Below are 26,807 nucleotides of genomic sequence, written 5' to 3'. Positions count from 1 at the left end.
TCGATTTTTCGATTTTCCAATCTTCGATTTTTCAATTTCCAGTTTTCGATTTTCCACTTTTTGATTTTACGATTTTTCGATTTTTCTGTTCGTCAGTTTTTGGGCTTTGCAATTTGTTTACTTTTCGATTTTTCGAATATTTTCCTTTCCAGTTTTTTGATTTTTGAATTGTCGACTTTTAGAGTTTTCAATATTATTAATTTTCGAATTTTCGGTTTTCCTATTTTTCGATTTTTGATTTTTCCATTTTTCGGTTTTTTGATTTTTCAATTCTCGGTTTTTCAATCTTGCAAATTTTCGATTTTTCAGATTTGTGAATTTCCAGTTTTTCGATCGACCTACGTATTAGATTCATTGAAGTTTCGATTTTCGGTTTTTCCATTTTTAGATTTTTGATTTTCCAGTTTTGCATTTTCAGATTTTCTGTTTTTCGCATATTGGATTTTCGAATTTTCGATTGTTCAGTTTTCCATTTTTTAGCTTTTAGACTTCAATTTTTTTACTTTTCGATTTTCCAAATTTTCGAGTTTCAATTTTCAGATTTTTGATTTTTCGATTTTCTTTTTAAATCTTTGAATTTTTCGGTTTGATTTTTCGAATTTTTGATTTTTAATTTTTCCATTCTTCGGTTTTTAGACTTCAATTTTCTTTCTTTTAAATTTTTAGATATTCTATTTTCCGCTTTTCAGAATTTTTGATTTTCAGTTTTCAGACTTTCGATGATTAGAATTTTGGATTTTTCAGTTTTATGATTTTTCGATTTTTAGAAAATTTGAGTAGTCGAATTTTCGATTTTTCAATTCATCGATTTTTCTATGTTCAATTTTTCAATTTAAATTTTGCGATTTTCAATTTGTCCACTGTCGATTTTTAGAATTTTCGGGTTTTCAATTTTTCCATTCTCAACTGTTAGACAATTTTCAGAATTTTCAAGTTTCTTTATTCAGATTTTCCATTTTCCACTTTTTCGATTTTAGATTTTTCGAATTTTTGTTTTTCCAATTTTTTGCTTTTTCGATTTTTCTGTTCGTTTCAGTTTTTAGGCTTTGCAATTTTTTTTACTTTATATATTTTGATTATTTTAATTTCCGATTTTTTTTATTCTTGTTTTTGATTTTTTTAATTTCCAATAATACAAATTTTTGACTTTTCGATTTTTTGGTTTTCCCGTTTTTCAATTTTCGATTTTTCGATTTTTGAGGTTTGTGAATTTCCACTTTTCGATCGACCTAGGTATTTGATTCATTGAATTTTCGATTTTTTGATTAGCCATTTTTAGATTTTCGATTTTTACGATTTGTATTTTTAGATTTTCTGTTTTTTGCATTAGTGAATTTCAGTTTTTCCAATTTTTGATTTTGCGCATATTTGATTAATCAAATTTTCGAAAAAGTTACCATGCTTACAAAAGCTTCAAAACATCTACAATATTTCAAAGTATTCAGTTTTGCTATTCTTGATTTCTTCAATAAAATAAATTGACTCAGTCATTCATTTTTTTGAGACACCTGTATAACCAAATCTAAAAAATATTAATGCAGTGATAAATCACAAGTATAAAACTCATCATATTTTATACATTTAAGTTAGTATTTATTCTGCAAAATTTTAAGGTGACATCTGCAAGATTTCAAAGTATTCGATTTTGCAAATTCAAAATTAAATTGCAAAATATTGTTTTATAATTTTGATTTTTTTTCCAAAACTCTGGACGTTTTGGATAAAAACTCAACACGGAGTCATAAACTACATGTGTAGGACTATGTTACTGTATACAATTTAAAACCCATTTACTATGCATAAATTTCAAGTGATGTCATCACATTATTGGTGGGGATGATTAGACAAATTTAATAATTTTGCGACATTTATGAAAAAAATATCAGTTAACAAAAATGGCACGTTTTTATTATTATGCCAGTTACATGTCACTCAACGACAATTCCGTTTTTTTTAAGAGTATTTTATTTGAAAAAGTGATGAAATTTTTTTATACGGAACAATTGGTCGAAAGTGTTAGAAAGCAAAATAATTCATGTTCGGACCATCGTTACGTAAAATGTGAATTTCGTTGTAGTTTGAGCCTACCTACAAATTCTGCCCTTGAAGAATTTGGACCGCCTTCTTCGGTGAGGACAGGCAAAAACGATCCGCCCATAGGCTCAAAACATTTGCGTGCGATTGCACACGATAATTAACTTATTTTATAATTTTAAAAATCCTTGGAAATTTAACCTAGTTGAAAATTTGTTAATTTAATTACGCCAAACATTTTAGGCAAAATGTCATTACTCTAAAATTTCGTAAACTTTGCGAGGCAAAGTAGATGAGTTTGAAATCCAATTTCTATTAAATGTACACAAGGAGTTGGCGCTCGATGTGTTTGCTTTATTGCTACAGCCTTGACGAAAATAGTGTTTTAGTACAAACAAACCTTGAAAAAATTAAATTTGTGTCCATATCCTACCGACTGCGCCATTTTCGCAGTCCACAAAATTTAAAAATGCTGTAAATTCTTGAGCTGTGACACAAAAACCAACAACCCGCCGGAATTCGCGAATTTGTATGCGCATCTCCCTCGTTAATACCTACAGCGACAATCAACACTCCAATTAGTGCAAACTCCCTCAACTCGAAACGAGTTTTAATAAGTTTCCAAAACGGGGAATTCTTGCATCTTTTAAACTGTTATTGCCCGAAAATTCCCCGAAACTTTTTCGTCCCACGACCGAGTTTCAGAAAAGCGCAAATACCGCCACGGTCACTACTTAATACGTTTTATGTATGCGCCTAAGGATAACAAAGAATTCCAAGCGAGCGCATTTATTAAAACTCCGCTTCTGTATTCCGCCACAAACGCTTTCCTTGTCAGTCGCGCTCAATCTGGATAAATTACATCGAAAAATAAAAAATTACTTCGACACGAGATTTCCATAAGTACGATGCGCCACGACGTCTACTTTAACCCGATTTTAATAAATTCCGCATTCGTATGTAGGATGTATTCAAATTTGTTGCTGCAATTTATGTGGTTTGTAAGAAACATGAATTTTGAAGGGGTGATGCAGCTGCAGAAAATGCGACGTTATTGATTGTGCACATAATATGAATGGGTATGATGGTTAAAAATCAAAAATTAGTAAATATGTTGTTGTGGTGCGTACCTTGTCGTAAGGGTGGTGTATATGCAGGGGTAAACACACCCCATTACTTCCGTAGAACTGGTTGCCGAAATAGCCCTTGGAGAAGGGCGCCAAAGCCACAGCGACCGCTAATGTCCACAAAACGACAAGAGTTAGGGCGGCCGTTCTCGGAGAGGGTTGTTTTCTGGCCAAGGGTTGCGTCACGGAAACGAAGCGGTCCCATGTTACGAGGGTGAGGATGAGGACGGACGATTCGCACGACAGGGTGCAGAGGAAACCTGAAATTTGCCAAAATGATGCTAATGATGAGTGGGTAGTAACAATTTAGGCGGCAAATAATACAAATTAAACGAAATATATTCAAGCCGTTGTTGCGTAATTTCAGAGCTTAATTTTTATCTGTAATAAAAAATCTGAAAGCGACTAATTGGCAAAGTGTAATACGTTACCCTGTTTAAAAATTAAGTACGGTATTTGCTGAATTATGTCGCATTCTGCGTGGGGATTTAAAGCCCGCTATACACGAGCATGATGGAGTGAGCCCGGGTTCTCTGATCCTATTCATGAATCGGCCGCCTCCCGGGACTTTTACGAAAGGTAATACATTTATGCAAACACATAATAGGCTTTAGGCTTCATGAATTATTTGCGCGAGTTGATTACGTGTAAGTGCACGAAAGAGCAAGGTTCACACGAAGCAATACCTTAAAGACGAACCTAATTAACTAGAAAATACTCACCTTTTCGTGAAACGGATAGTTTTTGCTAGACGATTAATTAAAGTCATAGATCTGTAATCTGTCTCATTTTGAGCTTATTAGAGTAGATGAGTTTCCGTCCCGACGAGTTAGTAATGTGATTAAATTTTCATTCATGGACGTTCATCTGTTAAAACTGATTTCAGCTGAATGAGGTCGTATTCAGTTTGGAAAGTGAAAAACGCGGCGGAATTGTGTGTGCATTCAAAATAAGGAGAGGAGAAAATAAACACAATCTAGATAATCGTCTGAGCTGTGTTGTGATAAACGCTGAATAAGTTACTTTAACGCTGGATTTTTTGCGTAGAAAATGGAAATATATCAATATGAATGAAGATGCACATTACAAAAATATAAACATTTTATATTGTTTCTAAATAACGTATTTATTTTTAGCTTTAACAACACTTAAGTATTCAGGAAAGTAGTTGTATTAATTTATTATTTGCCTTACAGGCTTAATAAGATTCCCAGGGGTACAAATTAACTTAATCTACATAATACAAATAAATCAATAAAATAAATTGTTACTTCCCTACTTTCCTTCGATTCTCTCAATCCTTCACAGGCTAACTGGTTTCGACCACAATTTCTGCTGTTTCAACTTTCGAATTCTCAGTTTTTCGAAATTTTAGTTTAGGGACTTTTCAGTTTACTTTTCAATTTTTGGATTTTACAATTTCTCAGTTTTTCAATTTCTCGGTTTTCAGTTTTTCTCTTCAATTTTACGATTTTTAAATATTTCGATTTTTTAATTTTTGACTTTTATAAACTCTTTATTTGGCGATTTTTCAATTAATTGGTTTTTCAGTTTTTTTGGTTTTTCAGTTTACTTATTATTCAATTTTTCGATCTTACGGTTTTGCAGGTTTTTGATTGTTCAATTTTTCGATTTTTTTAAGGTTTCGATATTTCGACTTCACTTTTTTGATTTTTCGATTTCTCAATTTTTCGATTCTTTAGATTACCAGTTTTTGAATATTTCAGTTTGGGGATTTTTCAGTTTTTCGATTCGTCAGTTTTTCTTTCATTTTTCAGTTTTTCGATATTTCAGTTTTGGGATTTTTCAACATTTCTGTTCTTCGACTTTTCCATTTTTGACTTCTGGATTTTTCAATGTGTCGACTTTTTACTTTTTCGATTTTTAAATTTTAGATGTCTCAATTTTTTGGTATTTTAATTTTTTAATATTTAAAATTTCAGATTTTTCGATTTCGCGATTTTTCAATTCAGCTCTTCCATATTTCAATTTTTCAAATGTTTCGATTTCTTAATCTTTCGATTTTTTGACATCCCGGTTTTAGATTTTCTGTTTTTCAATTGTCGTTTTTTCAATTTTTCGATTTTAGATTTTTCAATTTCTCGATTTTTCATTTCAGTTCTTCGATATTTCAGGTTTCAAGTTTTCGAATTTTTCAAATGTTTCGATTTCTTAATCTTTTGATTTTTCGACCTCCCGATTTTAGATTTTCTGTTTTTCAATTGTCATTTTGTCAAATTTTCGATTTTTTAATTTTTCAAATTTGACGTTTATAAACTCTCAATTTTTCGATTTTTCAATTAATCGATGTTTTGATTTTCCCATTTCTTGACCTTCGAGTGTTACGATTTTCCTGTTCTTCGATTCTTTAATTTTTTGATTTTTAAATTTTTCGATTTTTTAAGGTTTCTATTTTTCGACTTCACTTTTTTGATTTTTCGATTTTTCAGTTTTTAGATATTTCAGTTTCAAGATTTTTCAATATTTCAATTCTTTGGCTTTTCTATTTTTGACTTCTGGGTTTTTCGATGTGTCAACCTTTTTACTTTTGCGATTTTTCAATTTTTGGATTTTTTAATCTTTCTATTTTTCGACTTCCTGGTTTTAGATGTTCTGTTTTTCAATTTTTCGATTTGTTAATTTTTCATTCCAGATTTATCGAGATTTAATTGTTCAGGTTTTCGATTTATCACTTTTTATGTTGGCCTATTTCGGTTTCTCAGTTTTCCGCTTTTGCGATTTTTCAACTTTTAACTTTTTGGTTGTCGATTTCTCTATTTTTCGATTTTTCGACTTCATCACTTTTCGATTTCTCGTTCTTTGGATCTTTCAATCTCTCAATTTTTCAATTTTTCGAATTTTTAAGTTTTTTGATTTCTCGATTTATCGAGATTAGGATTTTTCGATATTTTGATTCTCAATTTCCCAATTTATAAATTGTCCAATTTTTAACTTTTCGATTTTTCGATTTTGACCTATTTCGGTTTCTCAATTGTTCAACTTTTCGACTCCACGATTTCTTGTTCTTTTGATTTTTCCATTTTCCAGTTTTTCGATGTTTCGATTCTTCAGTTATCCGATTTTTTAAATTTGGGGGTTTCGATTTCTCGATTTTTCGTTTTCGGTTTTTAAGTTTTAGATTTTTAGATTTTAAAAAATGTTGGGATTTTTCAGTTTACTTATTATTCAATTTTTCGATCTTACGATTTTGCAGGTTTTTGATTTTTCAATTTTTCAATTTTTTTAAGGTTTCTATTTTTCGACTTCACTTTTTTGATTTTTCGATTTCTCAATTTTTGATTCTGTAGATTCTCAGTTTTTGGATATTCAGTTTTAGGAGTTTTCAGTCTTTCGATTCGTCAGTTTTTCTTTCATTCTTCAGTTTTTCGATATTTCAGTTTTGGGATTTTTCAATATTTCTGTTCTTCGACTTTTCCATTTTTGACTTCTGGATATTTCGCTGTGTCGACTTTTTACTTTTTCGATTTTTAAATTTTAGATTTCTCAATTTTTTGGTATTTTAATTTTTTAATATTTAAAATTTTAGATTTTTCGATTTCCCCATTTTTCAATTCAGCTCCTCGATATTTGAATTTTTCAAATGTTTCGATTTCTTAATCTTTCGATTTTTCGACTTCCCGGTTTTAGATTTTCTGTTTTTCAATTGTCGTTTTTTCAATTTTTCGATTTTCGATTTTTCAATTTTTTGATATTTTAATATTTCAAAATTTAAAATTTTACATTTTTCGATTTCTCGATTTTTCATTTCAGTTCCTCGATATTTCAGGTTTCAAGTTTTGGAATTTTTCAAATGTTTTGATTTCTAATCTTTTGATTTTTCGACTTCCCGGTTTTAGATTTTCTGTTTTTCAATTGTCAGTTTGTCAAATTTTCGATTTTTTAATTTTTCAAATTTGACGTTTATAAACTCTCAATTTTTCGATTTTTCAATTAATCGATGTTTTGATTTTCCCATTTCTTGACCTTCGAGTGTTTCAATTTTCCTGTTCTTCAATTCGTTAATTTTTTGATTTTTCAGGTTTTTGATTTTTCAATTTTTCGATTTTTTAAAGTTTCTATTTTTCGACTTCACTTTTTTGATTTTTCGATTTTTCAGTTTTTAGATATTTCAGTTTCAGGATTTTTCAATATCTCAATTCTTTGGCTTTTCTATTTTTGACTTCTGGGTTTTTCGATGTGTCTACCCTTTTTACTTTTTCGATTTTTCAATTTCTGGATTTTTAAATTTTAGATTTTTCAATCTTTTGATATTTTAATTTTTCAATATTTCTTAATCTTACTATTTTTCGACTTCCTGGTTTTAGATGTTCTGTTTTTCAATTTTTCGATTTGTTAATTTTTCATTCCCGATTTATCCAGATTTAATTGTCCAGGTTTTCGATTTATCAGTTTTTCAATTTTTTATTTTGGCCTATTTCGGTTTCTCAGTTTTTCCGCTTTTCCAATTTTTCAACTTTTAACTTTTTGTTTGTCGATTTCTCTATTTTTAGATTTTTCGACTTCATCACTTTTCGATTTCTCGTTCTTTGGATCTTTCAATCTCTCAATTTTTCAATTTTTCGAATTTTTAAGTTTTTTGATTTCTCGATTTATCGAGATTTGGATTTTTCGATATTTTGATTGTTCAATTTTCAACTTTTTGAGTTTTCGATTTTGACCTATTTCGGTTTCTCAATTGTTCGACTTTTCGACTCCACGATTTCTTGTTCTTTTGACTTTTCGGTTTCTCAGTTTTTCGATTTTCAGTTCTTCGATATTTCGATTTTTCAAGGTTTCGATTTTTCGATTATTAGATTTCTCGATTTTTCGAATTTTTGATTTTTTTAATTGTTAATTTTTGTCCCACTGTTAATATCATACAGTGTATCGAAAACAACCACAAAAATTGTCACTAAAAACATTTAAAAAAAAATCATACAAAATAGAACGTTTCCAAAACGTTTTCCCGAAAAAAATCCATTGGGTTATTACGATTTCAATAATATTCTTAGTTTAAGACGTTTTGCTATTATAAAACACAAATAAATAATTAATTCTTAGTTAAACAAAATATGAAAAATCGTCTAAATATGTACCAAAAATATTCATTTAGTTGTTATAAAAGAAATTATAGTCTAAACCAACCAAATCGCTTCTGAACGCTTAGAGTCGACATTGGCCTGAACGCGCTCTGGTCTGTAAATCAAACAAGTTCTCAGGCGACGAGTTGTAGTGAATCATAATATCTAAATACTTACAATCGTACTCTTTTTACCATATTTTCTTTCGCTGTCGACTCTTCTTAAATAATAATGAATAATTTTTGGCACAAACTTCCCTCCTAATACATTCAGAAACAACCACGAAAATAAAACCCACCGCAACAATTCCTCTCCCCACTCTCATTTGATTGATTAAAATAAAAAAAACAACTCCACTAAATTTTGCAACTCGATGTCTAACTTCCACTTTCCCCGGATTTCCAACGATGTTTCTTCACACGTTCGCCAGAAGAATAAACCCTCGAGAGACTCCTACCCGTATCAAATTAATTAAGTCCCGTTCACACCCCTTCGTGACCTTGATTTATGACAAAATCAATTTTTTTTATAGCCGAGCACTCCGTAACAGTTTCATAGTCATAAACTCCGGTTTATTTTGATTGAATGTTTGTCTATAATTGGATCAGCATGCGCCAACTCAATTCATATTCATTTGGGGTTCCTGGGAAAACGGTGTTTGAATGGAATTATTAGGTAAACAGTAATTTTCAGGTGGAAGGGTCGGAGCGGAAGCTAATATTAAAAACAACAAACTCAAACCGAACAAGCCTAGAAACGTTCTTTTATTATTTTATTATTCGTATGATAAGTAAAGTTGGATATTTTTTGAAATATATTTAGTATGTAGGTAATTGTGACTGCTGTTCCCATGTGACGCTAAAAATCTAAAAATAAACCGGCGTCGAGCGAATAAAAAATCCATCACGGTGTCAGATTCAAACTAGAGCAAACAGCAGGAAAACAACTGCTGAATCAATGCTGCCAACTGTCAAGGACCGACCCTTGCAAACTACCACAACAAGAGGCTAATTTAGCACGTTAGGATCTTCGAAGTTTTGGCGCTCCTATTAACTTTATTATCCGAGTTGCCGTAAAAAGAATCCAGGGAAGACGCCGTTACCAACTTAACACAAATGAACTACTCCGCCGCCGGATTACCGTGATAAGTACGCAAACGGGGCGACAAAAAAGCAGCCTAATTATTGTTTGCAAGCAAAGTAAAAGCCCGCAATGATTAAACAAAAATATTGACTTTCCTCGCCGATTCCGTCATTCTCCTCGAGTTCAACGAATTTCGCCAGTTTATCATTCGCAGTCTGCCAATACTCTTATAAGCTCGTTAACGCGACTCGCGGTTGAATTTAATAATTATGTATTGTTGCTATAATTGTCCCGTCAGGCAAGATAATTGACAAGAGTTTATTTCTTAAAGTCGGAGTTAACGAACTTGACTTTTAAAGTTCGGGAATCATTTAAGGTTGCTGGATAATGACGCGAGTTTTGATGTTTTCTACATAGATATAATTAAGAGTTCGTTGTTTAATGATCAATATTAAATAGATGCAGCTAGTTTGAAGTTAAAGTTACTGCTTCTAGGAAACTAATATAACTCAACAATAAAAAGTTAGAATTTAATTAGTCGGTACAACTCACCGCATAAATTACACATGAAGCTCTTCCTCCAGGCTCCGTCATACAGCAGATAAACCCCTCGATAATGTTGATCAGCCACGGCGATCGCAAACAAGTACACCCCCATGAGGAGGTCGGACATGGCCAAATTTCGCAAATACAGGGAATGTACCACATTGTTATTGGGAGCTAGTAGGCGTCCCAACAAAACGATCATGTTTCCTGTGCACCCTATGGCTGCCATTATCCAGACGCTGGAACACAATGCCATTTAAAAATGAAATTGGTAAAAAGCAGCCAATGACTTCCACGGTTTAGAGCTTAACGAATTAAAAAAAATGTATGTTTCGGTTTTAAAGCTGGAGTTAATTTAATTTAAAAGTTTCAGTTACACGAAAAACGTTTCGGGAGTTAGTTTATTACTGGGAAAGTTTCAAACTTGATGTTTATATGCTAAAGTGGGTTTAATTTGTCTCCAATTTTTTTTAAGTGAGCTTTGACATACGATTTCGTTTTTTTTTTCTTATTAATGAGGGAAGTTTTAAATGAAAATTTAATTTCAGATTATTTCTGTCTTTGTTAGAAATGTGCATATATTTAATAATAAACCCATATAGTTTAATATAATTGCGTCATTTCGGCGAATATTACTTTTAAATGTTTTCAAAATTTTAGATTTTAATTCGAATGGAAGGGGTGCTGACTAATAGCCAATTTTTTATGGATTAAAAATCTAAAGTCACCTTCGTTGAGTTGTCACAAATAACCGAGAAAAACAGGAACTTGGATTCCAAAAAATTGTTTTTGTTATAGGGCTTTAAGCAGCCGAAAAAATCATAACATTTTCTAGACATTTTCCAAAAAAATGTGGGAAGAGGCTTTATTCAAATGTTAAAAGACACAACTTTAAACATAAATTTTTGTAAACAACGAATCTGTGTTGAGTGTTAAACGGGTTATATTCAAGTAGGAACAAATATAGAATTTTTCGTAAATGATCAGTCTGTAGCTACTTTTTGTGGCTCTTAAAATGACTGAAAAAATTGGAAAATTATTTGTAAAATGAAAAAAAGAAAGTTGGAACTATTCCTTTCGGATGGAAGGAGGTGCTGACAAAATCCAATTCTTCATATGTTAAAGATTTTTTTGAAGATTACAAATCTAAAGTCAATTTTACTGAGTTGACACAAATAACCGAAAAAAAACAGGAAATTGGATTCCAAAAATTAAAAAAAAAATCGACAAAGAGCTCTATTTGAACATTTTCCAAAAAAATGTTATCCAAATTTTTTTTAATTACGAATCTGAACAATATATTTAACTGGTTTTATTCGAAAGAAAGACTAGTTTATAGAGATTTTTAGTAAAAGATCAAGTCTGAAGCCATTTTCGTTATGGTTCTTAAAACGGCCGAAAAAACTGGGAAAATCATTTGCAAAAATTTTGAAAAAAAAATCGAACTGATTTTTGAAGATCAGAAATCTAAAGTAAGTAACTTTTACTGAGTTGTCACATTTGTGACAATTTTTTGGAATTCAATTTACTGTTGTTCTCAGTTATTTAACTTTTTTTTTTAAAGAAAATCAGGATATTTTCTAAAAATTTTCCAAAAAAATGTTGGGAGGGGTTTTATTCAAATAACAAAACGGACAACTTTATACAGATTTTTTGTGTATTACGAATCTGAAGTGTTTAAACCGGTTCTCTTCAAGTGGAAATAAGAACTAGTGTATAGATATTTTTTTGTAAATGATAAAATTGAAACAATTTCTGCTACAACTCTTAAAAGGGCAAAAAAAATATGGAAAAATAATTAGCCAAAAAAAAAAAATGTTAGAACAGATTTTGTTCTAGTGGACGGAGACAATTCTTTGTAGAACCCAAATTTTTCTTTGAAGAATACAAGTCTAATGTCACCTTTGCTGAATTGTTACTAATAACTGAGAAAAACTGGGACGAATTCAAAAATTGTTACCACGAGCTTTACTTGCACGGAAAAATGTACTGTCTTATAGAGAATCCTTGGCAGAAAAAGAATCTGAGGTCATTTATGCTATAAGGCTTTAAGCAGCCGAGAAAATCGAGAGATTTTCTGAAAATTTTCCAAAAAAAAAATGTTGGAAGGGGTTTTATTCAAATAACAAAACGGACAACTTCATACAGATTTTTTGTGTATTACGAATCTGGAGTGTTTAAACCGGTTCTCTTCAAGTGGAACGAAGGACTAGTTTATAGATATTTTTTTGTAAATGATCAACTTGAAACAATTTTTGCTACAACTCTTAAAATGGCCAAAAAATGGGAAAATAATTAGGCAAAAATAAAAAAAAAATGTTAGAACAGATTTTGTTCTAGCGAAAGGAGACAATTCTTCATAGAATACAATTTTTTTTTTTGAGAAATACAAATCTAATGTCACCTTTGCTGAATTGTTACTAATAACCGAGAAAAACGGGAACGATTTCAAAAAAATGTTAACGCGAGCTTTACTTATACGGAAAAATGTACTGGCTTATAGAGAATCCTTGGCAGAAAATGAAGCTGAGGTCATTTTTGGTGTAGGGCTTTAACCAATCGAAAAAATCAGGACATTTTTTGAAAATTTTCCAAAAAAATGTTGGGAGGGGTTTTATTCAAATAACAAAACGGACAATTTTATACAGATTTTTTGTGTATTACGAATTTGAAGCGTTTAAACCGGTTCTCTTCAAGTGGAACGAAGGACTAGTTTATAGATATTTTTTTGTAAATGATCAACTTGAAACAATTTCTGCTACAACTCTTAAAATGGCCAAAAAATTGGAAAATAATTAGGCAAAAATAAAAATATGTTAGAACAGATTCTGTTCTAGCGAACAGAGACAATTCGTCATAGAACACAAATTTTTCTTTGAAGAATACAAATCTAATGTCACCTTTGCTGAATTGTTACTAATAACCGAGAAAAACAGAAACGATTTAAAAAAATGTTAACGCGAGCTTTACTTGTCCAGTAAAATGTACTGGCTTATAGAGAATCCTTTGCAGAAAATGAACCTGAGGTCATTTTTGGTATAGGATTTTAAGCAGTCGAGAAAATCAGGATATTTTTTGAAAATTTTCCAAAAAAATGTTAGGAGGGGTTTTATTCAAATAACAAAACGGACAACTTTATACAAATTTTTTGTGTATTACGAATCTGAAGTGTTTAAACCGGTTCTCTTCAAGTGGAAATAAGAACTAGTTTATAGATATTTTTTTGTAAATGATAAAATTGAAACAATATCTGCTACAACTTTGAAAATGGCCAAAAAAATGGAAAAATAATTAGCCAAAAATTAAAAAAAATGTTAGAACAGATTCTGTTCTAGTGGACGGAGACAATTCTTTGTAGAACCCAAATTTTTCATTGAAGTATACAAATCCAAATGTCACCTATGCTGAATTGTTACTAATAACCGAAAAAAACAGGAACGAATTCAAAAACATGTTATCACGAGCTTTACTTGCACGGAAAAATGTACTGGCTTATAGAGAATCTTTCGCAGAAAACGAAGCTGAGGTCATTTTTGGTATAGGGTTTTAAGCAGTCGAGAGAATCAGGATATTTTCTGAAAATTTTCCAAAAAAATGTTGGGAGGGGTTTTATTCAAATAGCAAAACGGACAACTTTATACAGATTTTTTGTGTATTACGAATCTGAAGCGTTTAAACCGGTTCTCTTCAAGTGGAACGAAGGACTAGTTTATAGATATTTTTTTGTAAATGATCAAACTGAAACAATTTCTGCTACAACTCTTAAAATGGCCAAAAAATGGAAAAATAATTAGCCAAAAATAAAAAAAAAAATGTTAGAACAGATTCTGTTCTAGTGGACCGAGACAATTCTTTGTAGAACCCAAATTTTTCTTTGAAGAATACAAAACTAATGTCACCTTTGCTGAATTGTTACTAATAACCGAGAAAAAAACTGGAACGAATAAAAAAATTGTTACCACGAGCTTTACTTGCACGAAAAAATGTACTGTCTTACAGAAAATCCTTGGCAGAAAACGAATCTGAGGTCATTTATGCTATAAGGCTTTAAGCACCCGAGAAAATCAGGAGATTTTCTGAAAATTTTCCAAAAAAAAAAAATGTTGGAAGGGGTTTTATTCAAATAACACAACGGACAATTTCATACAAATTGTACGAAACTGAAGGGTTTAAACCGGTTCTCTTCAAGTGGAACGAAGGACTAGTTTATAGATATTTTATGTAAATGATCAACTGGAAACAATTTCTGCTACAACTCTTAAAATGGCCAAAAAAAATGGAAAAATAATTAGCCAAAAATAAAAAAAAAAAATGTTAGAACAGATTTTGTTCTAGTGGACGGAGACAATTCTTTGTAGAACCCAAATTTTTCTTTGAAGAATACAAATCTAATGTCACCTTTGCTGAATTGTTACTAATAACCGAGAAAAACAGGAACGATTTCAAAAAAATGTTAACGCGAGCTTTACTTGTACGGAAAAATGTACTGGCTTATAGAGAATCCTTGGCAGAAAACGAAGCTGAGGTCATTTTTGGTAGAGGGCTTTAAGCAGTCGAGAAAATCAGGATATTTTCTAAAAATTTTCCAAAAAAAATGTTGGGAGGGGTTTTATTCAAATAACAAAACGGACAACTTTATACAGATTTTTTGTGTATTACGAATCTGAAGTGTTTAAATCGGTTCTCTTCAAATGGAAATAAGGACTAGTTTATAGATATTTTTTTGTAAATGAAAAAATTGAAACAATTTCTGCTACAACTCTTAAAATGGCCAAAAAAAAAATGGAAACATAATTAGCCAAAAATAAAAAAAAAATGTTAGAACAGATTCTGTTCTAGTGGACGCAGACAATTCTTTGTAGAACCCAAATTTTTCTTTGAAGAATACAAAACTAATGTCACCATTGCTGAATTGTTACTAATAACCGAGAAAAACTGGAACGAATTCAAAAAGTGTTACCACGAGTTTTACTTGTACAGAAAAATGTACTGGCTTATAGAGAATCCTTGGCAGAAAACGAAGCTGAGGTCATTTTTGGTATAGGGCTTTAAGCAGTCGAGAAAATCAGGATATTTTCTAAAAATTTTCCAAAAAAAATGTTGGGAGGGGTTTTATTCAAATAACAAAACGGACAACTTTATACAGATTTTTTGTGTATTACGAATCTGAAGGGTTTAAATCGGTTCTCTTCAAGTGGCAATAAGGACTAGTTTATAGATATTTTTTGTAAATGATAAAGTTGAAACAATTTCGGCTACAACTCTTAAAATCGCCAAAAAAATCGAAAAATAATTAGCCAAAAATAAAAAAAAATGTTAGAACAGATTCTGTTCTAGTGGACGGAGACAATTCTTTGTAGAACCCAAATTTTTCTTTGAAGAATACAAATCCAAATGTCACCTTTGCTGAATTGTTACTAATAACCGAGAAAAACTGGAACGAATTCAAAAATTGTTACCACGAGCTTTACTTGTACAGAAAAATGTATTGGCTTATAGAGAATCCTTGGCAGAAAACGAAGCTGAGGTCATTTTTGGTATAGGGTTTTAAGCAGTCGAGAAAATCAGGATATTTTCTGGAAATTTTCCAAAAAAATGTTGGGAGGGGTTTTATTCAAATAACAAAACGGACAACTTTATACAAATTTTTTGTGTATTACGAATCTGAAGTGTTTAAACCGGTTCTCTTCAAGTGGAAATAAGAACTAGTTTATAGATATTTTTTTGTAAATGATCAAATTGAAACAATTTCTGCTACAACTCTTAAAATGGCAAAAAAAATGGAAAAAAAAAATTAGCCAAAAATAAAAAAAATGTTACAACAGATTCTGTTCTAGTGGACGGAGACAATTCTTTGTAGAACCCAAATTTTTCTTTGAAGAATACAAATCTAATGTCACCTTTGCCGAATTGTTACTAATAACCGAGAAAAACAGAAACTTAAATTCCAAAAAAATTTTCAACAAAATTCTAAAACGGGGTCCACTGGAATGAAAAATGCTTAATTGGCTTATCAACATTCCTCTGCAGATTAAGAAACTGAAATAATTTTTGCTACAGTGCTTTATGCAGCCAAGAAAATTATTATATTTTGTTAACATTTGTCAAAAACATGTTGGAAGGGGCTTTATCCAAATTTTTTGTAAATTACGAATCTGAACTATTTAAACCGGTTATATTCAAGTTGAAAAAACACTAGTTTATCGACATTTTTTCATAAATGATCAAGACTGAAGCCATTTTCGTTATGGCTGTTAAAATGGTCGAATAAAATGGGAAAATAATTTTCAAAAATTTAAAAAGAAAAAGCTCGAACTGTTTCTATTCGAATAGAAGGAGGTGGAGCCAATTTTTATGGATTACAAATTTTTCTTTGAAGATTATAAATCTAAAGTAACTTTCGCTGATTTGTCACAAATAACCGAGAAAAACAGGATCTCTAATTCCAAAAAAATTTCAAAAATTGCTTTTGCGAATTGTACTTGAATGGAAAAGTACACTGCCTTATCGAGAATTCTCGGCAGATTGCCAATCCGATGTAATTTTCCAATTGGGCTTTAAGTAGACAAGAAAATCAAGATTATTTTCTGAAAATTTTCAAAAAAAAAAATACTGGAAGGGATTTTACTCAAATGACAAAATGGACAACCGTAGACAGAATTTTTTGTAGATTAGAAATCTGAACTATTCAAACCGGTTATATTCAAGTTGAAAAAACACTAGTTTATAGACATTTTTTCATAAATGATCAAGCGTGAAGCCATTTTCGTTATGGCTCTTAAAATGGTCGAATAAAATGGGAAAATAATTTTCAAAAATTTAAAAAGAAAAAGCTCGAACTGTTTCTATTCGAATAGAAGGAGGTGGAGCCAATTTAATGGATTACAAATTTGTCTTTGAAGATTATAAATCTAAAGTAACTTTCGCTGATTTGTCACAAATAACCGAGAAAAACAGGATCTCTAATTCCAAAAAATTTTCAAAAATTGCTTTTGCGAGTTGTACTTGAATGGAAAAGTACACTGCCTTATCGAGAATTCTCGGCAGATTGCCAATCTGATGTAATTTTCCAATAGGGCTTTAAATAGACAAGAAAATCAGGATTATTTTCTAAAAATTTAAAAAAAAAAAATATTGGAAGGGATTTTAATCAAATGACAAAACGGACAACCGTAGACAGAATTTTTTTGTAGTTTATGAATCTGAAGTGTTTAAACAGATTATATTCAAGTAGGAAAAATAAAGATTAATTATTAGAAAATTTTTCGTAAACGATCAACTTGAATTTTTGCTATAACTTTTATGGTGACCGAAAAAATGAGAAAATAATTTGCAAAAATTTTCAAAAAAAAAATTCAAACTGACTTTCAATGGAAAGAGAAGCTGATTAATAGGCAGTTCTTTACAGGCATTTTTTTTTTTGAAGTTTACAAATCTAAAGTCACTTTTGCTGATTTGCCACAAATAACCGAGAAAAACAGAAACTTGGATTAAAAAAAAAATTTCAACAAAATTCTACCAGCTGTACTTGAATTGAAACATACTTACATTGGCTTATCAAGATTCGTCCGCAGATTACAAATTTGAAGTCATATATTTTATGAACATTTGCCAAAAAAATGTTGGAGGAGACTTTATCAAAATTTTTTGTAAATTACGAATCTAAACTATTTAAACTAGTTATATTTCAATCGAAAAGACACTAGTTTATAGAAAATTTTTCGTAAATGATCAACACTGAAGCCATTTTCGCTATGGCTTTTAAAATGGTCGACAAAAGTGGGAAAATAATTTGCAAAAATTTTCAAAAAAAAAAGTTCGAACTGATTCTATTCGAATAGAAGGAGGTATAGCTAATTTTTATGGATTACAAATTTTTTTTTTTGAGGATTACAAATCGAAAGTAACTTTCGCTAATTTGTCACAAATAACCGAGAAAAAGAGGATCTCGAATTCCAAAAAAAAGTTCAAAAAACTGCTATTGCGAATTTTATTTGAATGAAAAAATGTACTGCCTTATCGAGAAATGTCCGCAGATTACGTATTTGCAGTAATTTTCCTATAGGGCTTTAAGCAGACCAGAAAATCAGGATAATTTTCTGAAAATTTTCCAAAAAAAAAAAATACTGGAAAGGATTATAATCAAATGACAAAATGGACAACCTCTAGACATAATTTTTTGCAGATTACGAATCTGAAGTGTTTAAACAGGTTATATTCAAGTGGGAAAAAGACTGATTAACAGAAAATTTTTCGCAAATGATCAACCTGAAATTTCACTACGACTCTTAAGGTGACCGAAAAAATGAGAAAATAATTTTCAAAAATTAAAAAAAAAATTCAAACTGACTATTTGAATGGAAAGAGGTGTTGAATAATAGGCAGTTCTTTACAGGTATTTTTTTTTTGAAGTTTACAAATCTAAAGTCACTTTTGCTGATTTGCCACAAATAACCGAGAAAGGGAGAAACTTGGATTTAAAAACAATTTTCAACAAAATTCTACTTGAATTGAAAAATACTTCCATTGGCTTATCAAGATTCGTCCGCAGATTACAAATTTGAAGTCATTTTTGCTATAGTGCTTTAAACAGCCGAAAAAATTATTATTATATTTTATGAACATTTGCCAAAAAAATGTTGGAGGAGATTGTATCCAAATTTTTTGTAAATTAGGAATCTAAACTATTTAAACTAGTTATATTTAAGTCGAAAAGACACTAGTTTATAGAAAATTTTTCGTAAATGATCAACACTGAAGCCATTTCGCTGTCTTTTAAAATGGTCGACAAAAGTGGGAAAATAATTTGAAAAATTTTCAAAAAAGAAAACGTTGGAACTGATTCTATTCGAATAGAAGGAGGTGTAACCAATTTTTGTGGATTACAATTTTTTTTTTTGAGGATTACAAATCTAAAGTAACTTTCGCTGATTTGACACAAATAACCGATAAAAAGAGAATGTTGAATTCCAAAAAAATGTTCAAAAAGCTGTTATTGCGAATTCTATTTGAATGAAAAAATGTACTGCCTTATCGAGAATTGTCCGGACATTACGAATCTGAAGTCATTTTCCTGTAGGGCTTTAAGCAGACCAGAAAATCAGGATTATTTTTTGAAAATTTTCCAAAAAAAAAAAAAACTGGAAAGGATTATAATCAAATGACAAAAGGGACAATCTCTAGATATAATTTTTTGTAGATTACGAATCTGAAGTGTTTAAACAGGTTATATACAAGTGGGAAAAAGACTAATTAATAGAAAATTTTTCGTAAATGATCAACCTGAAATTTCACTATGACTCTTAAGGTGACCGAAAAAAATGAGAAAATAATTTTCAAAAATTAAAAAAAAAATCAAACTGATTCTATTTTTGCTATAGGGCTTTAAGCAGCCGGAAAAATCAAGATATTTTCAGAAAATTTTCCAAAAAAATGTTGGGACTTTATTTAAATGGCAAAAAGAATTACTTTATACAGATTTTCTTTTGGATTTCGAATCTGATGTGTTCAAATGAGTTCTGTTCAAGGGTAAAAAAAATCAACTAGTTTTCGTAAATGGTCACTTTGAAACCATTTCTACTATACCTCTTAAAATAGCTGAAAAATAGAAAATTTGCATAAATTCTTAAAAGAAAAAATGTTCGAACGGAAGTTAGGCAATTCTTTATAAAGTACAATTTTTTTTATTCCAAAAAATTTTCAAAAAACTGTTACAAACTCACTTTGAATGTAAAAATGTTCAACTGAGGATAACCCTCAACCAATACTCTTAGGGTTTCAAAATTACGTGAAAATCACGCCTTTTTACAACTCCATCTGTTCGATAAATGGAGTATAGAATTGACTGATTTCGACATTTACGCACTACTAACACAACTTTTCGTATTCGTAACGCATTACTTACCCTATTGACATCTCATGTCTATTACAGCGGTTACATTTTCATGTAACATTTAACTTTTTAATATTTTCTTGCATTGATAACAACAGAAAAAATAAGGACGATTTCGGGTTCGATTTTCGCGCCTCGTTAAACCCGTGCGAAATCGTGGCGTCATCTAATTGATTTAGGGTTGTTACGATAACGGGAAGGGTCTCACCTGGCTCTGAGGACGGGATTGTCCAACAGGTGTTCCTGACTGGATATTCCGTCTCCTTTCGGGTAGCAATCCTTAACGTGCAGGGCGTTGATGCAGAGCTCGAAGCGATCGAAGTATCTAGAATGCGGGGGTTAATTAGGGGGCGAAGTGGATTACTTCGAGGGTCTGTCTATTTTTAAGTGGTGCTTAATTACAAGGGTTTCGTGTTTGTGTCTAGTTAATGGGGGTTGATTCTGAAAAGAAATAACTCGACATTCTCGACCATTGAATATTTATATCCGACGTCGATTAATCAACGTCCACAAAATTGTGTGTCGAGGGCCATTGTGTGTCTCGTCGATGATAGACATTTTCAAGGGTTTCTCATTTTATTGAATAATAATAAGTTGGACCAGTCGACAGTTATAAGGTTTTTCGTGTTGTCGTCGACTTAATTAATTGACCAATTGATCAACAAAGAGGGTGCACTTCTACAAAACGTGTTCAAAATAGATGTTTGTGCACCGTGAACGGAAAATAGAACTTTGTCGCTCGAGAAAAAAAGGCGTCTAGCAACCTTTGAAATTTAATGTTGACAAAATTATCTTGGCAACACCAACGCGTTTGGCATTTACGGTCAAATAACTAACAATTGCAACATCATTATTTTAAAAATAAATTTCAGGGCTCACTGGACGACTTTTTCCGATTATATAGAGTATAGAGTGTATTGATAATATGATTAATGAAGGTCTTTAATTTTTCTTTTCATTGAAGTGTCGCTTTAGAAACCAAATATACAAACTATACAAACACAAAGTGTGGTTTAAGGAAAGCATTGGAAAAAATATTTTTATAGACAGCGCTGAATGCGTACTTAATGGTGAAATTGTTTTTTGTGCATAAAATCGCCATTTGATGGTTATCATAATTTTGTGATTACCTGTCTATGGGTCGTTGTGGTTTATTAGCTTCATTTAGTTAATGGGTATCGGGTAAACTAGTAGGCGTGTTAAACTCGGTTGATAAGATTGACATTTAATAGACCAATAATAATTAACATGTAATAATGTTGCAATTTTCTTTGACGTCTATTGGGGATACTGGTGGTGGGATAGGTGATTACAAAGTTAAATTTAATCCTATGTTTTTAGGCTGGATGGTGGTTCTAACCTGTTTTATATGAAACATGTTTACTTCGAAAGGGTTAGTTAGGGAAACATTATAAAGGGATCCGTTTGATGAACTGCTACGAAATCTGACAAGAACTTTAAGGTTATTGTAACATGGGAAACAGCTAATCAATTTTTTCTTCACCTCCTTCAAAAACTTAATGACGTTACCTTAAAATTTGAAAAACTTTCTAAATAAGCAATAGTTTTATATGAAACCGTAAAAAATTCACATCTTTCGACAACTTATTATTTTAACTTATCTTATAGGAGTTATCCCTATGCTTCAAGAGTGAGGGAAGTTCTGTCTAAATAACTTTCAACCAATTTTTTTTAAACATTTGAATCAATGTCGGAACCTTTGTTTTGTATTTGAAAGAATTTGAAAACAGGGTTTCTAGTATTTTGTTCTTGAAAATGTGAAAGAATTTTCAGTGTTTTATTTTGGAAAAAATTTGAAAAAATCTCGATCATTCGGTTTTTGAACGGGTTTCTTTTCGAAAGGATCTTAGAGTTCCCTAGATTCTTTTTTTAAATAATGTAAAAATTTCATTTTAGAAAGAATTTGAAAAAATCTCGAGCGGTTCAAGTATTCGTTTTTTTAACGACTTTGAAAAGATCTTGTTTCTAGTTGTTTTTTTTTCGAATAAGTTTGAAGGAATATTAGAATCTAGAGCCCCTTTTTTATTTTTCATTGTTTTAATTTTAAAAAGAATTTAAAAAGATCGCGACGGTTCCTAAGCTTCGGTTTTTTAATGAATTTGACAAGAATTTGACTCTAGGTGTTTTCGAAACAGTTGAAAAGAATCTTAGGATCTCCGAGAGTCTTTATAATGTGAAAGAATCTTCAGTATTTGATTGTAGAAAAAATTTGAAAAGATGTTGGCACCAAATATTTAGTTTTCGAAAGAGTTTGCAAGAATCTTAGAGTTCCCTAGATTCTTTTTTAAATAATGTAAAAATTTCATTTTAGAAAGAATTTGAAAAAATCTCGAGCGGTTTTAGTGTTCGTTTTTTTAACGATTTTGAAAAGATCTTGGTTTTAGGTGTTTTTTTTTTCGAAGAGGTTTGAAGGAATATTAGGATTCTAGAGCCCCTTTTAATAATGTGAAATATTTTCCATTGTTTTAATTTTAAAAAGAATTTAAAAAGATCCCGAGGGTTCCTAAGCTTCGGTGCTTCGGTTTTTTACTGAATTTGACAAGAATTTGACTCTAGGTGTTTTCGAAAGAGTTGAAAAGAATCTTAGGATCTCCGAGAGTCTTTATAATGTGAAGGAATCTTCAGTATTTGATTGTAGAAAAAATTTGAAAAGATGTTGGCTCCAAATATTTTGTTTTTGAAAGAGTTTGCAAGAATCTTAGAGTTCCCTAGATTCTTTTTTTAAATAATGTAAAAATTTCATTTTAGAAAGAATTTGAAAAAATCTCGAGCGGTTCAAGTGTTCGTTTTTTTAACGATTTTGAAAATATCTTGGTTCTAGGTGTTTTTTTTTTCGAAAAAATTTGAAGGAATATTAGAATCTAGAGTCCCTTTTAATAATGTGAAATATGTTTCATTGTTTTAATTTTAAAAAGAATTTAAAAAGATCTCGAGGGTTCCTAAGCTTCGGTTTTTTAATGAATTTGACAAGAATTTGACTCTCGGTGTTTTCGAGAGAGTTGAAAAGAATCTTAGGATCTCCGAGAGTCTTTATAATGTGAAAGAATCTTCAGTATTTGATTGTAGAAAAAATTTGAAAAGATGTTGGCACCAAATATTTAGTTTTCGAAAGAGTTTGCAAGAATCTTAGAGTTCCCTAGATTCTTTTTTAAATAATGTAAAAATTTCATTTTAGAAAGAATTTGAAAAAATCTCGAGCGGTTTTAGTGTTCGTTTTTTTAACGATTTTGAAAAGATCTTGGTTTTAGGTGTTTTTTTTTTCGAAGAGGTTTGAAGGAATATTAGGATTCTAGAGCCCCTTTTAATGATGTGAAATATTTTCCATTGTTTTAATTTTAAAAAGAATTTAAAAAGATCCCGAGGGTTCCTAAGCTTCGGTTTTTACTGAATTTGACAAGAATTTGACTCTAGGTGTTTTCGAAAGAGTTGAAAAAATCTTAGGATCTCCGAGAGTCTTTATAATGTGCCAGAATCTTCAGTATTTGATTGTAGAAAAAATTTGAAAAGATGTTGACTCCAAATATTTTCTTTTTGAAAGAGTTTGCAAGAATCTTAGAGTTCCCTAGATTCTTTTTTTAAATAATGTAAAAATTTCATTTTAGAAAGAATTTGAAAAAATCTCGAGCGGTTCAAGTGTTCGTTTTTTTAACGATTTTGAAAATATCTTGGTTCTAGGTGTTTTTTTTTTCGAAAAAATTTGAAGGAATATTAGAATCTAGAGTCCCTTTTAATAATGTGAAATATGTTTTGGCTCCAAATATTTTGTTTTCGAAAGAGTTTGCAAGAATCTTAGAGTTCCCTAGATTCTTTTTTAAATAATGTAAAAATTTCATTTTAGAAACAATTGGAAAAAATCTCGAGCGGTTCAAGTGTTCGTTTTTTTAACGATTTTGAAAAGACCTTTGTTCTAGGTGTTTTTTTTTTCAAAAAAGTTTGAAGGAATATTATAATTCTAGAGTCCCTTTTAATGATGTGAAATATTTTTCATTGTTTTAATTTTAAAAAGAATTTAAAAAGATCCCGAGGGTTCCTAAGCTTCGGTTTTTACTGAATTTGACAAGAATTTGACTCTAGGTGTTTTCGAAAGAGTTGAAAAATCTTAGGATCTCCGAGAGTCTTTATAATGTGCCAGAATCTTCAGTATTTGATTGTAGAAAAAATTTGAAAAGACGTTGGCTCCAAATATTTTCTTTTCGAAAGAGTTTGCAAGAATCTTAGAGTTTCCTAGATTCTTTTTTTAAATAATGTAAAAATTTCATTTTAGAAAGAATTTGAAAAAATCTCGAGCGGTTCAACTGTTCGTTTTTTTAACGATTTTGAAAATATCTTGGTTCTAGGTGTTTTTTTTTTTTTTCGAAAAAATTTGAAGGAATATTATAATCTAGAGTCCCTTTTAATAATGTGAAATATGTTTCATTGTTTTAATTTTAAAAAGAATTTGAAAAGATCCCGAGGGTTCCTAAGCTTCGGTTTTTACTGAATTTGACAAGAATTTGACTCTAGGTGTTTTCGAAAGAGTTGAAAAAATCTTAGGATCTCCGAGAGTCTGTATAATGTGCCAGAATCTTCAGTATTTGAATGTAGAAAAAATTTGAAAAGATGTTGACTCCAAATATTTTGTTCTCGAAAGAGTTTGCAAGAATTTTAGAGTTCCCTAGATTCTTTTTTTAAATAATGTAAAAGTTTCATTTTAGAAACAATTTGAAAAAATCTCGAGCGGTTCTAGTGTTCGTTTTTTTAACGATTTTGAAAAGATCTTGGTTCTAGGTGTTTTTTTTTTTCGAAAAAGTTTGGCGAAATATTAGGATTCTAGAGTCCCTTGTAATAATGTGAAATATATTTCATTGTTTTAATTTTAAAAAGAATTTAAAAAGATCCTGAGGGTTCCTAAGATTCGGTTTTTTACTGAATTTGACAAGAATTTGACTCTAGGTGTTTTCGAAAGAGTTGAAAAGAATCTTAGGATCTGCGAGAGTCTTTATAATGTGAAGGAATCTTCAGTATTTGATTGTAGAAAAAATTTGAAAAGATGTTGACTCCAAATATTTTGTTCTCGAAAGAGTTTGCAAGAATTTTTGAGTTCCCTAGATTCTTTTTTTAAATAATGTAAAAGTTTCATTTTAGAAAAAATTTGAAAAAATCTCGAGCGGTTCTAGTGTTCGTTTTTTTAACGATTTTGAAAAGATCTTGGTTCTAGGTGTTTTTTTTTTCGAAAAAGTTTGAAGGAATATTAGGATTCTAGAGTCCCTTGTAATAATGTGAAATATATTTCATTGTTTTAATTTTAAAAAGAATTTAAAAAGATCCCGAGGGTTCCTAAGATTCGGTTTTTTACTGAATTTGACAAGAATTTGACTCTAGGTGTTTTCGAAAGAGTTGAAAAGAATCTTAGCATCTCCGAGAGTCTTTATAATGTGAAGGAATCTTCAGTATTTGATTGTAGAAAAAATTTGAAAAGATGTTGGCTCCAAATATTTTGTATTCGAAAGAGTTTGCAAGAATCTTAGAGTTCCCTAGATTCTTTTTTTAAATAATGTAAAAATTTCATTTTAGAAAGAATTTGAAAAAATCTCGAGCGGTTCTAGTGTTCGTTTTTTTAACGATTTTGAAAAAACCTTGGTTCTAGGTGTTTTTTTTTTCGAAAAAGTTTGAAGGAATATTAGGATTCTAGAGTCCCTTGTAATAATGTGAAATATATTTCATTGTTTTAATTTTAAAAAGAATTTAAAAAGATCCCGAGGGTTCCTAAGATTCGGTTTTTTACTGAATTTGACAAGAATTTGACTCTAGGTGTTTTCGAAACAGTTGAAAAGAATCTTAGGATCTCCGAGAGTCTTTATAATGTGAAAGAATCTTCAGTATTTGATTGTAGAAAAAATTTGAAAAGATGTTGGCTCCAAATATTTTCTTTTCGAAAGAGTTTGCAAGAATCTTAGAGTTCCCTAGATTCTTTTTTTAAATAATGTAAAAATTTCATTTTAGAAAGAATTTGAAAAAATCTCGAGCGGTTCAAGTGTTCGTTTTTTGAACGATTTTGAAAAGAACTTGGTTCTAGGTGTTTTTTTTTCGAAAAAGTTTGGCGGAATATTAGGATTCTAGAGTCCCTTGTAATAATGTGAAATATTTTTCATTGTTTTAATTTTAAAAAGATTTTAAAAAGATCCCGAGGGTTCCTAAGCTTCGGTTTTTTAATGAATTTGACAAGAATTTGACTCTAGGTGTTTTCGAAACAGTTGAAAAGAATCTTAGGATCTCCGAGAGTCTTTATAATGTGCCAGAATCTTCAGTATTTGATTGTAGAAAAAATTTGAAAAGATGTTGGCTCCAAATATTTTCTTTTCGAAAGAGTTTGCAAGAATCTTAGAGTTCCCTAGATTCTTTTTTTAAATAATGTAAAAATTTCATTTTAGAAAAAATTTGAAAAAATCTCGAGCGGTTCTAGTGTCCGTTTTTTTAACGATTTTGAAAAAACCTTGGTTCTAGGTGTTTTTTTTCGAAAAAGTTTGAAGGAATATTAGGATTCGAGAGTTCCTTTTAATAATGTGAAATATTTTTCATTGTTTAAATTTTAAAAAGTTAAAAAGATCCCGAGGGTTCCTAAGCTTCGTTTTTTTTACTCAATTTGACAAGAATTTGACCCTAGGTGTTTTCGAAACAGTTGAAAAGAATTTTAGAATCTCCGAGAGTCTTTATAATGTGAAAGAACCTTCAGTATTTGATTGTAGAAAAAATTTGAAAAGATGTTGGCTCCAAATATTTTGTTTTCGAAAGAGTTTGCAAGAATCTTAGAGTTCCCTAGATTCTTTTTTAAATAATGTAAAAATTTCATTTCAGAAACAATTTGAAAAAATCTCGAGCCGTTCAAGTGTTCGTTTTTTGAACGATTTTGAAAAGATCTTGGTTCTAGGCGTTTTTTTTTTTCGAAAAAGTTTGGCGGAATATTAGGATTCTAGAGTCCCTTGTAATAATGTGAAATATATTTCATTGTTTTCATTTTAAAAAGAATTTAAAAAGATCCCGAGG

At 30.4% G+C, this 26,807-nt stretch overlaps 1 protein-coding gene across 5 annotated transcripts in view; it reads right to left on the bottom strand.

The window, feature by feature from the left end:
• LOC135140229 (relaxin receptor 2) overlaps positions 1-26,807 on the bottom strand; it is a 140,171-nt gene that overhangs the window by 3,319 nt on the left and 110,045 nt on the right. For all 5 annotated transcript variants that reach the window (XM_064070701.1, XM_064070699.1, XM_064070702.1 and 2 more), the window contains 3 exons: positions 19,972-20,088; positions 9,878-10,110; positions 3,165-3,421 (listed from right to left, as the gene is read on the bottom strand). In XM_064070701.1, coding sequence (XP_063926771.1) covers positions 3,165-3,421; positions 9,878-10,110; positions 19,972-20,088 — 607 coding nt within the window. The remainder of the gene's footprint in view (positions 1-3,164; positions 3,422-9,877; positions 10,111-19,971; positions 20,089-26,807) is intronic.

Source organism: Zophobas morio, unplaced genomic scaffold (genome assembly GCF_036711695.1).
Source record: "Zophobas morio isolate AGI-343-1 ecotype UQ-CSIRO unplaced genomic scaffold, CSIRO_AGI_Zmor_V1 ptg000038l, whole genome shotgun sequence".
Lineage (NCBI taxonomy): Eukaryota > Metazoa > Arthropoda > Insecta > Coleoptera > Tenebrionidae > Zophobas > Zophobas morio.
The sequence above is the reverse complement of the archived record's forward strand: the minus strand, read 5'-3'. Positions and strand labels throughout refer to the sequence as shown.